General features: G+C 40.8%; 1 protein-coding gene across 1 annotated transcript in view; it reads left to right on the forward strand.

The window, feature by feature from the left end:
• LOC122814297 overlaps window positions 1–20,000 on the forward strand; it is a 780,122-nt gene that overhangs the window by 49,650 nt on the left and 710,472 nt on the right. Inside the window, exon 7 of the mRNA XM_044086885.1 lies at window positions 13,531–13,791. Coding sequence (XP_043942820.1) covers window positions 13,531–13,791 — 261 coding nt within the window. The remainder of the gene's footprint in view (window positions 1–13,530; window positions 13,792–20,000) is intronic.

The following is a 20,000-nucleotide window of genomic DNA, read 5'->3' on the forward strand; positions in this document are numbered from 1 at the left end:
GACACCACTACCCTCACCTAGGAATAAAAACACTTCCCATGATATGCATTCCTCATTACCTGTCTACTCAAATGTGGAGACATGCATCCTAATCCTGCCCCACCCTCTAATCCTAACCACAAGAGTAACCCCAAAGATTTAAACATACTTGCACTTAACCTTAGAAGTATATGTAATAACATAGCCCCACTGCATGCCTGGATTGATCAAAATAAACCTGAGATACTAGCCCTTACTGAAACATGGCTTTACCCCAATGTAAAAGACTCAGAAATAATACCTCCAAACTTTGCAATAACCAGAAGAGATAGAGCTAAAAAAAGGGGGGGGGATAGCACTTCTGTATCCCTATACGCTCAACATCACACCCTACACCAGTAATATACCCATCTTCTCCAATGCTGAGGTACTACTCTCCTTATGAACCTCAATATATCAAAAATAATTTGCATAATAGTAATATATATCCCACCAGGTAACAATATACCAGTGTTGGAAATATTTTATCCTGGACATCCCAAACAATAAACCTTGAAAAAATAATCTTAGGAGACGACAGATTGGAAAACCATAGCTTCCAACTCCCCCACAAATAGTATAAATCTGTAAGGTTTTACTCATCAATGCTCCAGCAAGATACAGCAAAGACCTTACCTGCCAATCCACCTTAGACTGGATTCTAGTATCCCACCCTGCCAGTTACCCCTTTTCTGGTACACTGTCTAGCTCCCTGAGCAATAATTTACCAACTTATTCCCTTAGAACAAACTCCCAACAACTAAGAGTACACACTATAAAATCAGTTAGGAACTCAACAAATTTTTGTCAGCATAAATTCAACAATCTCCTACAGGAAATAGACTGGACACCCCTTAAACAACTACCCCTTAATGATGCTGTACTGTACTTTAATAACACCCTCCTTCACATACTTAACACACCAGCTCCCATTCGTATGAAAAGAATCAAAAAGAACTCAGCACCATGGCTCTAAGGAATGTAAACACCTGATGAAGCACCATGGCTCTAAGGAATGTAAACACCTGATGAAGTAAAGGGACCTAGCCTGGTCAACCTGGAAACAAAACAAAAATGAACAAAATCAGGTTAATTTCAAAACACTGCGTAACAAAGTGACAAAAATAATCAACAGAGGTAAGAAGTCATATTATTCCCAGCTTCAACTCCAGCATAAAATCAACCCCAGTAAATGTTGGCACTCCATATCAACTCTACTTAACCCTGGAAGAAATGGGGAGCGCACCCTATCACCTGATACCCCTCCATCACAAATAGCTGAAAACTTTAACAAGTACTTCATAAAATCAATTTCAGACCAACTAACACCCCTAATGCTGGACCCCCCCCCCCTTCAACCTATTCAGACACCGACTCCAGGCCATCAACTACTTCTAACCCTGTCGTGACTAACCCCACTACTCAACAAAATGTCATACAAACCCCATTCTCATTTCAGCCCATACCCACTGACACCATTAAGAAACTGCTACAAAGACTAAAACCCTGCTCTACCTCAGCTGACAACCCCCCCCCAATACTACCTCAAACTGGTTGCTAACTCAGTCGCCTACCCAATCAGTATCCTTATAAATAGCTCTTTATCCAAATCAAAAGTACCTACCATATGGAAACAATCTCACATCACCCCCATCCACAAAGGAGGCAACTCTTTTGATCCATCCAATTTCCATCCTATATCCATCTTGTCACCCATATCCAAGATTCTCAAGAGAGGTATCCATCAGCAGGTAATGCAACATCTGTTGCAAAACCAAAACCCAACATGGCTTCTGATCTAGCCACAGCACAGCTACAGCCCTATTATCTTTTACAGACACCAACAAGGCCAGAGATGCAGGATGTTATATGGCCTCAGTATTCATTGATCTCTCCAAGCACTTTGACACAGTGTCTCACCCCTTACTTTTGAACACACTATGTAACTTAGGCTTCTCACATAACACAGTAAAATGGTTTCAGAGCTACCTCACGGATCATAAACAAGCAGTGAAATGGTCCAATGAACTCTCACCCTTCCTCCACAATCCTACTGGAGTCCCCCAAGGCTCCATCCTAGGACCTTACTCTTCAGCATTTCCACAAACAACCTTCACACTGCCTGTCACCCTGGGACCCTCATTCAATACGCTGATGATTCCACCATAATCTGCACTGCTCAGTCTCTACCAGAACTACTCTCAAAAACTCAGCAGTACTTTACTGCAGTCAAATCCCGGCTAAGAAATGCCCAACGCTTTCTTAATCCAAAGAAGACAAAACTAGTACTCTTTCATCCCAAAAACACTGCCCCTGTCACTGATCATGTCAACATCCTTGCATCTGACAACACTGCCATCGAAATAATGCAGGAAACCAAACTTCTAGCTGTTATCATTGACAATAAACTTTCATTTGACCCCCATATACAGCAAAATACAAAGAAAACTCATCAAAAACTGGGACGCTTATATAGAAACAAACATTTCTTTATGGCAGCAACCAAAACTACCCTTGCAGAAACATTTTTATTTCCCTCTCTTCTTTATGGTGCCCCTATCTTAACTAACTTACAAAATTCTACCCTAAGCAAGTTGGAACAGTGCTACAACAAAGTTGCAAAGTTTGCCACAAACTCTAAATATCACACACACCACTATAAACGACTCCTAGAATTAAACTGCCTTGAACTACCCAACCAAGCTGCCTTTATTCAGCTATCCACCTTGCACAACCTTATTTTCAAGCCTACCACCTGCCCTGCATTAGCCAATCTAGTCACACCTTACACACCAAATCGATCCTTACGATCAGAAGACAAAAATCTCTTCAGTATCTCAAACCCACACGAAAACCTGGTCACTCTCTGTATTCATACTCTGTATCTATACATTGGAATTCATTACCTCTAGCTACCAGGTCTATGCCTGGCCTAACCCATTTCAAAGCCTCTTTAAAAAATCATCTCAAAAATACATGGCTCTGCTCCTGCATAAAGCCTGCCTAATGCTCAGGTCTTCCTCTTCTGTCACATTTCAATCCCTCACAGACTGCAAGATCCTAAGGCTCTTTTAACTCCTTCTCTGCTTCTATACCATATCCTTAAGCTACTGCTCAGGCTTTATTGCTTCTATTCTTCTTAACTCTCTCTCACTATCTATCTGCATCACTGACTTTCTGGCTGCTATTTTCCTAACTGAAACTAACATTCTATTTTGCATGTACTGTAACTGTCAATGTCACACATTGCACTTTTCTATGTACTTTTTTTTTTTGACACTATCATCATGTATGATGAGAGTGGCTATTATCATCTGTAATGTTTTAACTGTATGGAATTGTCCAGATGTGTAGTAATATATTGCAACATCTTGTAGCAGTTTGTTCTTTCAACTTATTTTTTGTATAGTATTTCTAATGTAATCTTTATTCTATTGGATTATACTGTATTTGTATTGTACTGTATTTTCTCCCTGGGCCTCTGCTGAAAACGGGTTCTATAGACCCAGTCAGCCCACCCACAGAGATACCTTACTAAAAGGATACAATGCTTAAACAACATGTTCACCATGGACCAACTCAAAGCCATGTTAATATACTCAGTATCCTACAGACTCAATATCCTATGAATTGCTAAGACACATTCACTGACCCATTACTGATGGATTTACTGCATATCAGCAAGTCAAATGGCATCAAAAATACTCAGTCTAGCGATCTAATCCTCTTTTCCAACATCAACAGAATGGTTTGGAAGGATAGGTATATTTCACAGAGGATACCACTGCTGTGGAACAGACTCCCCATCCACATAAAGTAAAGTTTATCCCTATCCATATTCAAGTACAGCTTAGATCAGTGGGTGGGAAACAGAAATTTACCCCTGGGACTTCCCCCTAAGGGAAAGAGGCAGCTCCTAAATCAATGGATCCCCTCAAATTATCTATGATATGATCCCATTTATTCTCATTAGGTGTAATAGGATCATGGGGTCATAGGAGATTAATAGACTATAGACCCAGAGGTCATTTCTAGCCTAGCTGTTTCATCTCAATGTAATAACGTAGAAATTTTAGTTAATACCCAAGATTGCATTTAGTAATGGCTGTCCATGTCCAGGAGCATTGTGGGCTTTATTCCCAGTAAGAATTTATGGTGCCCCATCCACTCATCCAGGGTCCTCTTGAAAAGTTTCATAGAAGTGCTCTATTTCACATGAATAGTTAGCCTATTTCAAAAACGCAGCAGTCACTGGGAGATAAATCTGTCCCTCCACCATGTCCTATTTAAGTCGCAGGCCATATTTAGGTCCCTGTAACAGGTAGCCCTAATCCTGGTTGATTTACGGATCTGCAACAAGTTCATTAGTTTTGGCTCTGTAAGCCAGGCATAAGTCTCCCCTAAGAAGTCTATATGATACTGAGTATAGTGACAGGGAATTTAGTCAGTCTGTCTATGATACGTGGTGGAGTTCCTTGATCATCTTTGTTAGAAACCTCTGAGGTCTCTAAAATTGCTGCAGGTGCTTTATTTGGTACATGCTGAATGGGGCATTATATTCAGTTATGGGCTAGATTAGTGCTGAGTATATAGGGGTTATAACCTCTTTTGCTTGTGAGATTTGACATGCTACAGCTAAAGAAATCCCAATCCCTCCAAGCTACATGCTCTAGGGGCCTAAACCTTGTTACCACAATAAACAGGACATGCTGGAGGGATAGATTCCTGTCTCAGAGACTTCCTATACTCTGGAACAACCTACCCATCCCGCCTTCCTCGACTAGTTTAGACCAGTTTACAGGCATTGCTGTATTCTGGGCTGTGGTGTAGTTCCTGTGTTGTCCATTACCTTACTTGGATAGAAGGAAGTTTCTTTGCTCACCAGTGGGAGTGGGGAGCCTTGAGCAGCCTACCTGTCCTTGGGGGAAGTGACCTCAGCACAAGAAGCTGTAGTAATTGGTTGTTTTGGACCATTTCTAGCTCTTTTGTAGTTCACTGTTTAAAATCCGCCTCTGGGCTTTTTATTCTGGCTATACTGCTCAGACAAGCTCCACGTGGGTTTACAGAGTGGTCCTAGCAGCAGGGAACTCAGAAAAGCGACTACCTTCTGGATTTAAGTATCTTTGCTTTTTTTTCACTTGGAATAGCTTCTGTAGCTTACCTTGAACTAGCCTGAACTGTCTTTTAACTGATTCCTGCATTATTTTAAAATCTGCACTTAAAGTTACATTTTAGTCGAATTTGATCGAAAGTTTGCTTGTTTGTTTGTTTAATTTAACTGTGGAGGCTGCCACTAAAGTGTGCTAGCCTGTGTAACTAATTTATCACTGTTTCTGCATTTTCTGTGTGTTTCTACCAAAAAAAACAAAAAAATAATCCTTGTTTTCCCACCTTCCTCGACTAGTTTAGACCAGTTTACAGGCATTTTTGTATTCTGGGCTGTGGTGTAGTTCCTGTGTTGTCCATTACCTTACTTGGATAGAAGGAAGTTTCTTTGCTCACCAGTGGGAGTGGGGAGCCTTGAGCAGCCTACCTGTCCTTGGGGGAAGTGACCTCAGCACAAGAAGCTGTAGTAATTGGTTGTTTTGGACCATTTCTAGCTCTTTTGTAGTTCACTGTTTAAAATCCGCATTTGCACGGCTTTTGCGGTCGTATGATAGCAGCGCGGTTAAACAAGGTTAAACTTTTTCTGGCTCCGCCAAGTCTGCTCTTCAAATTTTCCCTTAAGGAAGTTCTACTCTTAGTATAACCAGACTACTCACTGTATTATAAGCCTAGCACTTGTTCTCAATACTTCTCTACTAAGTAAGCACTCTCGTACTAAGTAAAGCACTACATCTACTTACCACCCCTGTGAATATCCACTTCCTTTAAAGATATACCACTCCCTTATACTGTTCTAGCATGTCGAGTGGTAGATTACTGGCGTTGTCTCCAGTTCAGCTGGTCAATCTGGGTATCTTGAGACAATGCTACAATTGTCTCATGTACACAGACAACCCTCTCCTCCTCCCAACAAACACAAATACATGTGAGAGATGCAACTATATAGCCAAACTGGAGGCTGAACTCTCTCAACTCAGGGCTGGCATGACCAGACAGGAGGAGATGGCAACCACACACACAACAATCCCAGTCCCACATAGACCTACCACAACTGCAAACCAAACACATAAAAACACAAAGACATACTCGGAGGCTCTAATAAAAACTTACCAAAACAACAGAGGCTCCCAAAGCAGACATCCAAAAATCCACCACCTCAAAACAAAACACATGCAACACATACTTCAATAAATCAGTGTGTCGACCAATCGCAACCCTTAAGGCCAAACACCTTGCCTGATACACTAGTAATAGGTGACTCCATAGTCAGACACAATGATGTCCCACTGACCAGGCTGAACAAGGAGAAGGTGACTGTGAGCTGTCTATCGGGAGCTAGGATCCGCCACATAACACACGCACTCAGGTCACTCCAAAGCAAGTACAAATATGACTCCGTCATTCTCCATGCTGGTGTGAATGACCTGAGACGTACCTCCCTGGACTACATGAAAAGAGACATAGAGGAGCTCTCCGATTATGTAGCCCAGGCTGGTATGACCCTGACCCTGAGCAGCATCCTGCCCTCACCAAGAATGATACCACAATACAAAGACAAGATGATCAGCTTTAACAATTGGCTCAAGTACTGGTGTCATTCTAAGGGGATCCAATGTCTGTCTGCCTGGGATGATATGTTGGACAAGCCACGCTGCTTCTCAAGGGATGGCTTACACCTGTCACCACTGGGCTTCCGGATATTGGCTAAGGCTCTTGCCACCCCATAGTGCCTTTTTAGGCAAGGCTCAAAAGACAAACCCACCTCCTTAGAAAACAAAAATGGAAAAAAACTAAGGGTAATGCTGCTCAACGCCAGAAGTCTAAATCTCAAGATGCAGGCACTTGATGCACTCCTCAGCATGGAGAACATCGACGTCTGTGCAGTTACTGAAACCTGGTTCAAGGCTCCTGAGAGCACCCCAGTGCTACCAGGCTATACCTCAGATCATGCTTTTCGCCCCAAAACCCGGGCCGAACCACAAAGGAGGGGAGGTCCATATTCATAAAGGACACCCACACCTCCAGGTTAGTAGCAACACATGAAGCATCAGAGACCATACAGGTGCAACTAACCATAGGCAAAACTGCTATACAACTGGTAGCATGTTACAGACCACCCTCCCAATCTCAAGAACCCCACTCAGCCTTCCTGAAGACATTGGAGGATATGAATGTATCACAAAATACCATCATACTGGGAGACTTAAACTACCCAAACATAGATTGGGTACATTATTCTAGCCCTAATACCCTAGCCCAAAGGTTCCTGGAATTCATAAATTCAAATGCACTGGAACAACTAGTCACCTCTCCCACTAGGGGAGATAATATACTAGACCTGATCATCACAAACATGGGGACAAAATGCTCCACACTGGAAGTATACCCCTCACTAGTGAGATCTGACCACAAACTAATCACCCTGGATATACATATCCCACCTCCACCCCCAGCACAAAAGACCACAGTGAAAAACTTCTCAAAAGCAGACTTCACTCTTCTTAAGACTGAGATGGTATCCTTTAAGCCCACTGTGCCAGTGGATACCACATCCCACAATGCCGAATCCTTCACAAATGCTTTAAATGGACATCTCCAAGAATGCATGGATCATGCAATCCCAAACAAATCCAAGTCCCTCTCCACCAAATGTAAGCATCCTGTCTGGAGGACCTCAGCCATAAACAAATTGTATAACAAAAGAAGGAAGCTACTGCATGTCAGAGCGAAATCCCATGAAGGGAAGACATCTCTGATCAACATTAGCAGAAAGCTACGTTCTCTCATAAAAACATCCAAGGCAAACTTTGAGAGAAAAATCGCTAAGGACACTAAAGATAACCACAAAGCCTTCTTCAGCTATGTTAGAAACCTGGGCAGAAACCCTCAGATATGCTCAGAGTTGGTTCACAACAACAAAAATACACTGAACCCACAGATATTGCTAACATTCTGGCTGACAGGTTCAGTGCAAATTTCTCCCTCCTTCACCCCCAAAAGAAGAAATACTTATCCCAGCTGAATGTAATCTCCCTGTCATCTCAGATGTCCAAGTGAGAACCGCCCAAAACAAAGCAAAAAACACAGCATCAATGGGACCTGACGGTATCCCGGGGTGCGTGTTACGTGAACTCCAAGAGGAGCTAAACCCACACATAAAAATGCTATTTAACCTTAGCCTTACTTTGGGATATGTACCTGAACACTGGCGCACAGCAACAGTGGTCCCACTCCACAAGGGGGGTGCCTCTACAGACCCTGGAAACTACCGCCCCATAAGCTTAACTAGCCTGATCTGCAAAGCTATGGAAAGAATCGTTATGGAACTCATAAACAGAGACATAGGGGACCTACAGACACTTGACCCCACCCAGTTTGGCTTTGTAAAGGGCAGATCCTGCCTTTTAAACCTGGTTGACTTTTTCGAAACAGTCACTAGAGCCATTGATGAGGGCAAAGCAGTCCATACAGCATACCTGGACTTGGCTAAGGCCTTCGACACAATACCCCACTCAGGCATCATAGATAAGCTAAACAGCTTAAAAGTAAACCCTTATGTCACTAGATGGGTTGCAAACTGGCTAAAGGACAGAACCCATAAAGTTAAAATCGCTGGAGCAATGTCAGACTCAAAGCCAGTCACAAGTGGTGTCCCACAGGGATCTGTCCTGGGACCCCTCTTGTTCGGCATTTATTTCTCAGATGTTAAAGCAAACATGGGAGGGCTGTGGCTGACAAAGTTCGCAGATGACTGCAAACTAGGCGCCATAGTCGATACACCAGCAGACACACACATCCTACAAAAAGGCCTCACTGAAACGGACAACTGGTGCCGTAGTCACGCCTTAAACTAAATGCCAAAAATGTATAGTCATCCCTTTGGAAAAACAAAGTACCCACAAATTATCACATAGACAGCAACCCACTGAGTACGGAAAAAGTAATCAGAGACCTAGGGACCCAAGTAGACAGCGACCTCTCATTTGACACCCACATTGCCAAAGTGGCTAGAAAAACATTCTACCTTGCACACCTCATCATGAAGGGATTCACATCCAGATCCAAGGATGTCATTGTACCCCTATATTCCTCCCTCATCAGACCCATGATTGAGTACAATGCCCCATTTGGTATGTACCTCACCTGGCATTTGCAACAGCTGGAGAGACCACAAAAGTACCTCACCAAAAGGATCAAGGGTCTCCAACATATGTCTTATTCTGCCAGACTAAAGAAACTTCAGCTCTATTCAGTAGCATACCACCTGCTCAGAGGTGATCTCTGCCTGACGTACAAGGCCATGTCCAATCAGGATCTGATGGACATGCTCCATCTCAAAAATTCCAAATCCATCAGGACCACGAGAGCTAAAGACTTAAACCTCGGCACAAGTATGAATAGGACATGCTGGAGGGATAGATTCATAACCCAGAGGCTTCCCATGCTTTGGAACAGGATCCCAGTTCATATTAGGCAGAGCCCCTCACTGACTCTCTTCAAGAGAAATCTTGATGAGTGGATGGGAGATCGTAAGTTTACCCCAGGGGTCACATCTGTGTCACTGCTAGACAGGGGCACAGTAAACTAATTCTATTATATAAGGGGACCTTCATTGTGTCACTACTAGACAGAGGCACAGTATTCTAGATTTATTCTGTACATTTTTGTACCATTTCATGGGGTGGCAAAAGCCACATCACTATGGCTAGGCTTACAAATGCCCCAGGGCAGATAGCCTAGTACTATACTATGAAACTATGAAACTATCTATGTCAAGCAAAGTTCCTCATTAGCACTCTTCAAGAAAAATCTTGATGAGTGGATGGGAAATAGGAAATACACCCAGGGGATCACTTCTGTGGCTCTGCTCGACAGGGGCACAGGAAATTAACTTTCTTGGATGGCGTAAGCCAGGGAACCTTGCTGGCTAGGCTTATTTAGGCCCTTGGCCCGATAGCCTAGTACCTACCTATGAACCTATGATGCCTTCACTTATCAAGTGTGCTACGTAGAAAGCCTTCTTTATTACATTAGACACATGGTAGTAGAAATTAAGGTCGCAGTCAACTTGTGATCCCAGGTCCCTTACCACTTTGTGAGTACTTAGGGTATTGCTGTTGATTTGATAGTGTGAAAGGACATTGTGCTGAAGGAAATGAGAATGCATTTCTTTGCATTCAGTTTGAGACCGTGACTAAGACAACAGTTGTTGGTCTGAGTAAGACCCTCCTGGAGTATACTGACATCATTCAGGGATTCAATAATTGCACCCAGATTGCAGTTTTCTGCAAACATAGTCAGCCACAACCCCTTAGTTTTTACCTGAACTTCTGAGAAGTATATGCCAAACAGTAGGGGGCCCAGCACTGACCCCTGTGGCACCCTGCTAGTAACATTGCTGGTTGATGTGGAGTCATCCACTTTGATAATATGTATCTGGTTTGTGAGTCAGTTGGCAACCCATCTTACAATGAAGGGGTTTACATTCAGTTTGCTAAGTTTATCAGCAATGCATGAGTGTGGGATTGTGTTGAAAGCCTTTGCCAAGTCGAGGTATGCTGTGTGCACAGTTTTGCCTTCATCAATGGCCCTGGTCATATTTTTGAAAAAATCCACAAGATTTAACAGACAGAATCTGCCCTTGACAAAGCAGAATTGGACAGGATCCATGATTTGGAGGTCACCTGTGTCTTTATTTATGAGTTCCACAATGATATGTTTCATGGCCTTACAGATGAGGCTGGTCAGGCTTATGGGTCTGTAATTCCCTGGGTCTGTTGCTAGGCCACCTTTGTGGAAGGGAATAACTGTTGCTGTTCTTCATTCCACAGGAGTAAAGCCTGTGGTTAGACTATGATTGAAAAGGGTACTTAATGGTGATGCTAGTTAATCTTTTAGCCTATTTAGAAGACAGCCTGAGATGCCGTCTGGTCCCATAGATGCTGTGTTTTTTGCCTTGGATAAGGCTTTGATGACCTGTTCTTCAGATATGTGGGGGGGGGGGGTTGTGATAGGTTTGGAGGGGATAAGGGAGTGAATAATATATAATTATTGACCATGTGATGGATAAGGCCAAATTATAGCCAAATGAGATAGGTTATTTTGAGCAGAAAAATGGAATCTGGGGAAACTGACTAAGCTTAAAATGACCCACAGTGGTAGCCAACTTGGTACTTACCTATGAATCTATGAACCAATGTGATAAATGACTTAAAGAAGACATCTTTTTGAGTTGAAGGTTCAACCAGTTGTTTTTGGCAGGTGAAATGTTTGTGGATTAGTTAGCTTATAAGACCAGAGGTATAGCTAAGTATTCCAACACCTCATGCCATCCCCTGAATCTGGTGCTCCTCTTCAATTTTAAATTGATGAGCAAAAAGTTCTTTTCCTCAGACCTGAGGAGAATAGGGGAATAAAAAGCTTTTCTCTCTTTTTAAACTGCAGCAAACTGCTTGCTACATTTGTAAGTAGCTTCTACAGCTCATGACATACATGCAACACAATGTTTGCTAAAATGCTTCAAATTTAATTTCAAATGCAAAACAAAAAAGAAAAAAACACAGAAAGTAGCTATTCTTTCCTTTTAAATTAAAAGGTACTTGCTGTAATTCATGCACGTCAGTAGTCATCACAAATGCAATATCGACATTTGTTTCCGAATGAGGGTAATGCACTGAAGCCTGAACTGCACCTGCTGATTGTGTCTTCGTTACCCTACCATAGCTATGCCTCTGGATGAGAAGGAGGTATAGCAGCAAAAGAACTAATCCAAATCCCTACACCTGCAAAATAAAATTCATAAAGCTCATTTTTTTGACCAGGCAAAAGCCAAAAAGTTAAAATGGAAGCATGTTAGGCAGTAGAATAACATTATTATGAAACACATTTAGTTCAATTAAAAGTGGTCAAAATGAATGTCAGAAAATGCATAGAATATTGGCATTTCTAAGAGGTTGCTAAATAAATAGAGGAAAAGAGACTTTTCTTTTTATTCCAGTATTGTGTAATCTTGGAGTTGGCATATTTAAGTTAGCAGGGGATATGGGAAATGGATTCCCCAATGCACCTTGCAAGAAACAGTTATTTCATTTTTTGAACAGTTTTGTTCGATAAAACAGACTTCAGTGTAATTGCTGTTTGACCATTTGTGATGTATATTACTGCACTACTGAAATAAGCCCACGAAAACTGTAGTACTTAATGGGGCATAGTGAAAGTAACTGACACTGCAAAGAAATCCTTTGAAAAAAACTGTCATCCATCATAGAACATGTTAACATTCACCAAGCTTTTTTTTTTCTGTCCTCATGCCAGCTAAAATATTGAGCTTTTTTGTTACCAGTTATTTCTCCCTGCTGTGTTTTGATCAACAGCCACTCAAATGGCTAATCAGCCCAGGGCTTACAGGGACCATCATTCATTCAACCATTAGTGTGGATCAAGATTTTCTCTTCAGTTTCCCTGTCCCTATTGCATGCACTCAGTGAAGGGTAAGGGGTGGGTCATTAATAGGATGACAGCGAAGGACATCCACTCAGTTCTGCAAGGGATGTCCCATCCGGTCCCTACCCCCACTCACCATCGAGGCACAAGCAGCGAACGTCCTGATCTCATCTATGAAGTTATCTCCACTTAGTGTGCCCCTGAGCATGCACAGCCTCTACCCCTGTGAGAGGTGAATGGGCTATTTCTCTTAACTTCTCTCTCTCTCTGCTTGGCTCCTCTATTGTCAGGACTGCTAGTTGAACCCTGGTTGTCTGGGACACAGTTGGGAATCCATATCATGGAGGATAGAGCAAGGCTAAATATTGCAGTTTTTGTAATTTATCTTTTTCCAGATGTCCTTCATAAAAGCCTCTGAACTAAAAATGGGCAGCCTGTACACTTACCTTCAATATTTTACCTAGAGCATCTGTACTACCACCTGTACGCACCTCAGACTGACTAGCTTTGTCCAGAGTGGTTGTCCCGGTTACTCCCTCAGTCCAGAAATTTACTGACTAATGCTATCCTTCTGGTTGCCTGCTCCCATCCCTACCTCATCCTCTCTTATTCACTATGTTAATACACTTGTCAGTGCATTTACATATCATTTGTCACTAACCAAAATGCAAAAATCTCTGAAATGATTTGCTGTTTCTAAAATGGTAATACTTTCCATTCAGTATCTCCTCTCTTCCATTAACATCTAATTGTACAAGTATATGGCTTAGCAGCCTACCTGCACAACATTACACTTTTTATGTGTCCCAATTATTTTGACTCATGTCCCTGAGCTGCATACATATGACTTGTTTCAAGCTTGTTTCCTTTTTCAAAAGTAGATGCCATTGTTAAGTTCCAAAAATGTTCAGAAATCATAATTAATTTCCTGATTTATCTCTGATTTCTTTATTTCTTTCCTAGCTATGGAACCAGTGCAGTACATTCAAGCACAGTATTACTGCGCTGAGCAGATAGCCATTGTGATTTGGGAAGCCACTCCAGGGGCAGTATCGTACACGGTAATAGCACAAGCAGTAGATGGGCATCAGAAATCCTGCAAATCATTAACTGCAAGCTGCAAAATATTTGGACTCTCCTGTGGATTGACTTACTCAGTGAAAGTTATTGCTGAGAGTACAAGTTGTACAAGTATATCAACTGCAGACGTAACATTTGATACAGGTACAGTATACGTGGCATTTGAAACAGATACATAATATGTGGCATTTGTTACAGATACAGTATGCATGGCATTTGATACAGGTACAGTATATGTGGCATTTGATACAGATACAGAATATGTGGCATTTGAAAGAGATACATAATATGTGGCATTTGTTACAGATACAGTATGCATGGCATTTGATACAGGTACAGTATATGTGGCATTTGATACAGATACAGAATATGTGGCATTTGTTACAGATATAGTATGCATGGCATTTGATACAGGTACAGTATATGTGGCATTTGACACAGATACATAATATGTGGCATTTGTTACAGATACAGTATGCATGGCATTTGATCCATGTACAGTATACGTGGCATTTGATACAGATACAGAATAGGTGGCATTTGTTACAGATACAGTATGCATGGCATTTGATACAGGTACAGTATACATGGCATTTGATACAGATACAGAATAGGTGGCATTTGTTACAGATACAGTATTTGTAGCACTTGATACTGGTACAGTATACATGGCATTTGATACAGGTACATTATACCTTCCTATTATACTTATTTGAAATGTATCAAATTTGATATGAAGCACATTGATTTAGTCAGCTTGTACAGAACACAGTATAACAGATGAGGTGGGTTTTTCATGAAAAGGTCTAACTTGCTAACAAAAACAATATGTCTACACATACTTAAACATGAAGTAGAAAAAATCAGTAAATATTATTAAAATGTAAAGTTTCATGGCTTTTCCTAAAATTTTGTGAGGAGTGTAATACATAACATTTAATGTGTTAGAAAACTATTAACTTGATCTTAAAGAGGCATTGCTCTAATTCACTGATTCTTAAAGAGGCAGTGCTCTAATTCATTGATTCTTAAAGAGGCAGTGCTGTAATTCACTGATTCTTAAAGAGGCAGTGCTCTAATTCACTGATTTACTTCTGAAGAAAATATTTGAATTGTAAACCTCTTTTTAAAAGGTGCATATGAAATCACAGCAAATAAGTATGTCTTTAAAGATGAATGTTATACATCTAAACAATCAGAAAGGCATTTGTTATCACAAAGAACAAAAAGAAGAAATGAATAAGCTAGACACATGGAGAGTGAAATAATCAGCTAGGCTTGCTACCATTTCTAAAAATATTGTTGATCTTCATTAGACAAATTAAAATAATTTGTGGCATTGCTTCTACAGACAAATCCAGATGAGGGTTGCTATAATCAGATAACCATATCAGATGCAAAACCACTGTATTGTTATGAAAGTACATCTAAATTTGTTTCAGCAAATGCAAGTTACTTTCTTTTTTGATACATAATGCCTGTGTAAACAGTTTTAGATATTTCCTTCTGTTTTGGTGATTATGTTTTAGCAGGCAAGATACACTCTTACAAATGCCTGTTTTGAGGCAAAGCATTTTTTTATATACAGCTTATCATTATGGGGAACTGTGTTATAAATGAAATCAAGAAGAAATATTTAACAAACACTGTCAAACTTTTGCTAGAGACAGAATAATCATGGTAAACTACCACATTTATTGGACCATGAACAAAAGATAACTAGAATTCCATTCAGAATGAAGGAGTCTATACATTCAGATTAAGATTAACTGTGAGATAAATAGCATATGTACATCAACATCCTTTACCTGTCCAAAGGAATTTGCATGTAGGAAGAATCTGAAGCAGAATATTTAAGGCATAGTAATGAAATTACAAAATATTACATATGAGGTAGCATATCTGTGGCAAATTAATATCATTGTGTGACCTTGTACAAGAAGTCATGCAGTCTGTATGTGATATTTGTAAAATACTATGTAACAGCATAGCATTGGCACAATGATATATGTTTAGAAACTCATGTAACAGACAGTTTACTCACAGTAAAATGATAAAGGGCATTTTCTGTTATACAGTACTGATTGGAGTACAGCAGTCTGTTCCCCAGGTAACCCTTGGAATATTACCAAATAAATGTCACGGGTTTAAGAAGGGTATATGGAGTGTGAGCGGTAGTCAACCTCTGGTAGTTGGCTGAGAGGATTAGCTGTTGACAAGCTGTTTCCTGTGATGCAGTGGTATAAGCTTGTCAGAGACATAGATTTTTAAATTTTCATGAAAAAATACCAATAAATTCCAAATTTTGGCTGTCTCAGATTTGGAAAAATATGCGATTTTATGTAATTTGACAGTCTACACCAGTGCATTCATTCACCACAACCTGTATTTCTTTGGTATTTACTATTTATATTACAGTCACTATGCTTTATTGACTGTTCTGTACCTAGACTCATGTCTATCAATGTCCCTAATTTTGCCTCATATTTTTGCCCTGTTCCTTGTAAAATGTACGATTTTCTGGTAAACAACTGAAGATTACAGTCAGTCAAAAATGCCAGATATTAAGAGTTTCATCCTTCTCATTGTTCAGAAAATGCATGCTGATGCAAAACCTTTTGTTCTAGTCACTTTCAAATGAATTAGAGTATTATTAAAAATTGTCCAAGGTTTGGGACTTCAACCCCACCTCCCCATTAGTTTTTGCTTTTTCCAGAATTCTTGAACAATTAAGTTCAGTACTATAGCTAGAATCTGTTTATATATTGCATATATAACTGTACTAGAATATTGCAAGAAATTCATGGTAATGACTGGAAATTACATTTAAATATTATGGGAAAATTCCTGGATTTCCTAACATGAAAATGGAATTTCATGTTTTAAGAACTGAAATCAGTATTTCTGAAATTATGAGCATTGTTTTCTTTTTGTTGCATGTTGTGGGACTGGATTTAGTAGGGACTTGATATTTAAAATATGACCATTAACTGGCAATGTTGTTGATGTGTTATTAGTCAACTATTCAGATTTGATGGCATGTGAGACAATAAACAATGATTTGAAGGCGAGTAATATTTTTCCCAGAGGATACTAATGTTTGTGCAAACTTGAATCTAAAGTCATAAAAATGTGTCATGTTCCAGCAACTGAACTTTACCTGGGCTATTGGTACCTTCACAAAATGGTCATGCAACATACTGTCTTCATACACTGTAACAGATGTACAGTGTGTTCCATCTTACACAGCTGTGTTTGTATTATGCACCTGGGTTTTTGGCACCTTCACAAAATGGTCATGCAACATACTGTCTTCATACACTGTAACAGATGTGCAGTGTGTTCCATCTTATACACCTGTGTTTGTATTCTGCACCTGGGTTTTTGGCACCTTCACAAAATGGTCATGCAACATACTGTCTTCATACACTGTAACAGATGTGCAGTGTGTTCCATCTTATACACCTGTGTTTGTATTCTGCACCTGGGTTTTTGGCACCTTCACAAAATGGTCATGCAACATACTGTCTTCATACACTGTAACAGATGTGCAGTGTGTTCCATTCTATACACCTGTGTTTGTATTGTGGAACTTTTCTCCCTGAATTTCCATTTTCCACTATAATGTAGTGGAACTAAGTCAGTTAGTAAAACACAATGAAATGAAATAAATAAACAGAACACACCCTGGGATTTAGAAAGGCTTAGCATGATGCTGAAGCCTTATCTCAAAAGGTTTTTGTGTCATGCTAAGTCTTTCCTGTTCTTAGACTACTATACATCTGAGGTTTGCCCCTTGAGGGGATCTCAAAGCAAATAATGGTCTTGAAAGTGAAACAACAAAGTAATATGACAGTGTGGGGGAGTGGCTAATGTTAATTAGCCATGTACTGCCCTTAAGAAATGTCTGCAGCTCCTGATTTGCTTGGCCAAGTAAAATTTTACTCTAGGAGAAAAAAATGACTGCCATCAGAACACATGGTGCAGGTAAGATCAGCATGGATGTTGGGTTGGGATGTGTGTTAATGTGTCAATGTGGATATGTGTGTCTGTAAAGGCAAGAATGAGGCTTCATGACTGTGTGTGTGTGTGTGTGTGTGTGTGTGTGTGTGTGCGTGTGTGTGTGTGTGTGTGTGTGTGTGTGTGTGTGTGTGTGTGTGTGTGTGTGTGTGTGTGTGTGTGTGTGATTGTATGCGTTGGAGTATGTGCCTGCTTTATTTGTCACATGGGGGGTTGGTAGGCAGGACTTGACAGCCTATCTCTCTACTCATTTCCCTCCTTTCTATAACCAGTAGAGTCCGGTTTTCAGATTTTGCTGAATTCGGGCTGTTTTGTAGTTTCTGTGTTGCCCAGACCTTACTAAGATAGAAGGAAGTTTCTCTGTTCATCAGTGAGAGTGGTGAGCTTTGAGCATCCTATCTGTCACTGGAGGAGTGGTTTCAGCTCAGAATCTGTAGTTTTATTGGCCATTTTGGGCTATTTCTATCCCTTTCACCTTGCTGTTTAAAAACCCATGTTTACATGATTTTTGCACTTATATTACTTCAGCAAGGGCCTGCCTGGGTGTCCTGCAGAGTTCTACAACAGAGTGGATTAAGTACCTCTGTTTTGCTTTTTATTGCTTATTTTCGCTAACCGCACTATTCCAAGCATTTTTTATTAACTTTGCTACTTATTTGAACAGTTTTTTTTTTTAATTCGGATACTGTTTGCACTTTAACTGATCATATTTAAGTGTTTAATTGCTGAGAGCTGCACACTGAAGTGCTCTAGCCATTTTTCTGCCTTGAAAGTGTTAATATTACTGTATCTGTTTTAATTTTCAAACCCCCCCCCAAAAAAATCCTACCTCTCTACTCGATTCCCACCTTTCTATAACCAGTAGAGACCGGTTTTCAGATTTTGCTGAATTCTGGGCTGTTTTGTAGTTTCTGTGTTGCCCAGACCTTACTAAGATAGAAGGAAGCTTCTCTGTTCATTCTCTGTTCATAAGTGAGAGTGGTGAGCTTTGAGCAGCCTATCTGTCGCTGGAGGAGTGGTTTCAGCTCAGAATTTGTAGTTTTATTGGCCATTTTGGGCTATTTCTATCCCTTTCATCTTTCTGTTTAAAAACCCATGTTTGCACGGTTTTGCACATTGCGCAGCGCCGTCTAACTACGGTTAAACTATTCCAGTGCCAGAAAGTCTGCTCTTCAAAATTTCTCTTAGAACTAGCCAGTTTTCTAGTTTTGGCACTCAAAACTGTTTCTTTGTGCTCAGCACTTCTTCAAAACTCATTCTAAGCACTAAATAATCTACAAATGACTGCAGTACTCAACTTTCCCCACTTGTCAAGAGGAAAACAGTTTTTAGTACTTCAATTGATAAGCACCTAACCAGGCATGTCTAAGGATCAGCTCCTGGTGTTTTCCCCTGTCCACCTGATAAATCTGGGCATCTTGGGGCAATGTAGCAATCACCTCATGTACACTGACAACCCTCTCCTCTTAACACCCAACACTGCAACCTGTGAGCAATGCACTTATATAGCCAAACTGGAAACCAAGCTCTCTCCAGCCAAGACTGGACTAGACAGTCAAGAGGAGAAGGTAAACACTTGCACCACACCACACTCAACACATAGTCCATCAAAACCTGCACCACCTAAACCCACACATAGTAACACAAAACACACACCTACATTCGCAGATTCTCGATAAAAATCTGCCTAAACAGCAGAGGCCTCCAAAGCTGAAACACAAGTAACCACCACCCCCCCAACCCTACCCAAATCCACAAAATCCACAAAAGCCCACAAAATCAGTGTGCCACTCAACCTCAGCCCATAAGGCAAAACAACGTACCCAACACACTAGTCATTGGTAACTCTATAGTCAGGCACACTGACATCCCTCTCACTAGGCTAAACAAGGAGAAAGTTACTGTCAGCTGCCTGTCGGGTGCCAGGATCCGCCACATAACACACACACTCAGGTTACTCCACAACAACTACAGATATGACTCTGTCATTGTCCATATTGGTGTGAATGACCTGAGACATACCTCCCTGGACTACATGAAAAGAGACATGGAGGAGCACTCAGATCATGTAGCTCAGGCAGGTATGACCCTAGCCCTGAGTAGCATTCTGCCATCACCCAGAATAATACCACAGTACAAGGACAGAATGATTTACTTCAAAAATTGGCTAAGCTTCTGGTATCATTCTAAGGGGATCCAGTATCTGTCTACCTGGGATGACATGATCGACAGATCACAATGCTTTGCCAGAGATGGCTTGCACCTGTCGCCCTTGGGATTCCAGATACTGGCTAAGGCTCTTGTCACCCCCTATACTGCCTTTTTTAGGCAAG

The sequence above is a fragment of the Protopterus annectens genome, chromosome 10.part0, assembly GCF_019279795.1.
Source record: "Protopterus annectens isolate FY-2018-M chromosome 10.part0, PAN1.0, whole genome shotgun sequence".
NCBI lineage: Eukaryota > Metazoa > Chordata > Ceratodontiformes > Protopteridae > Protopterus > Protopterus annectens.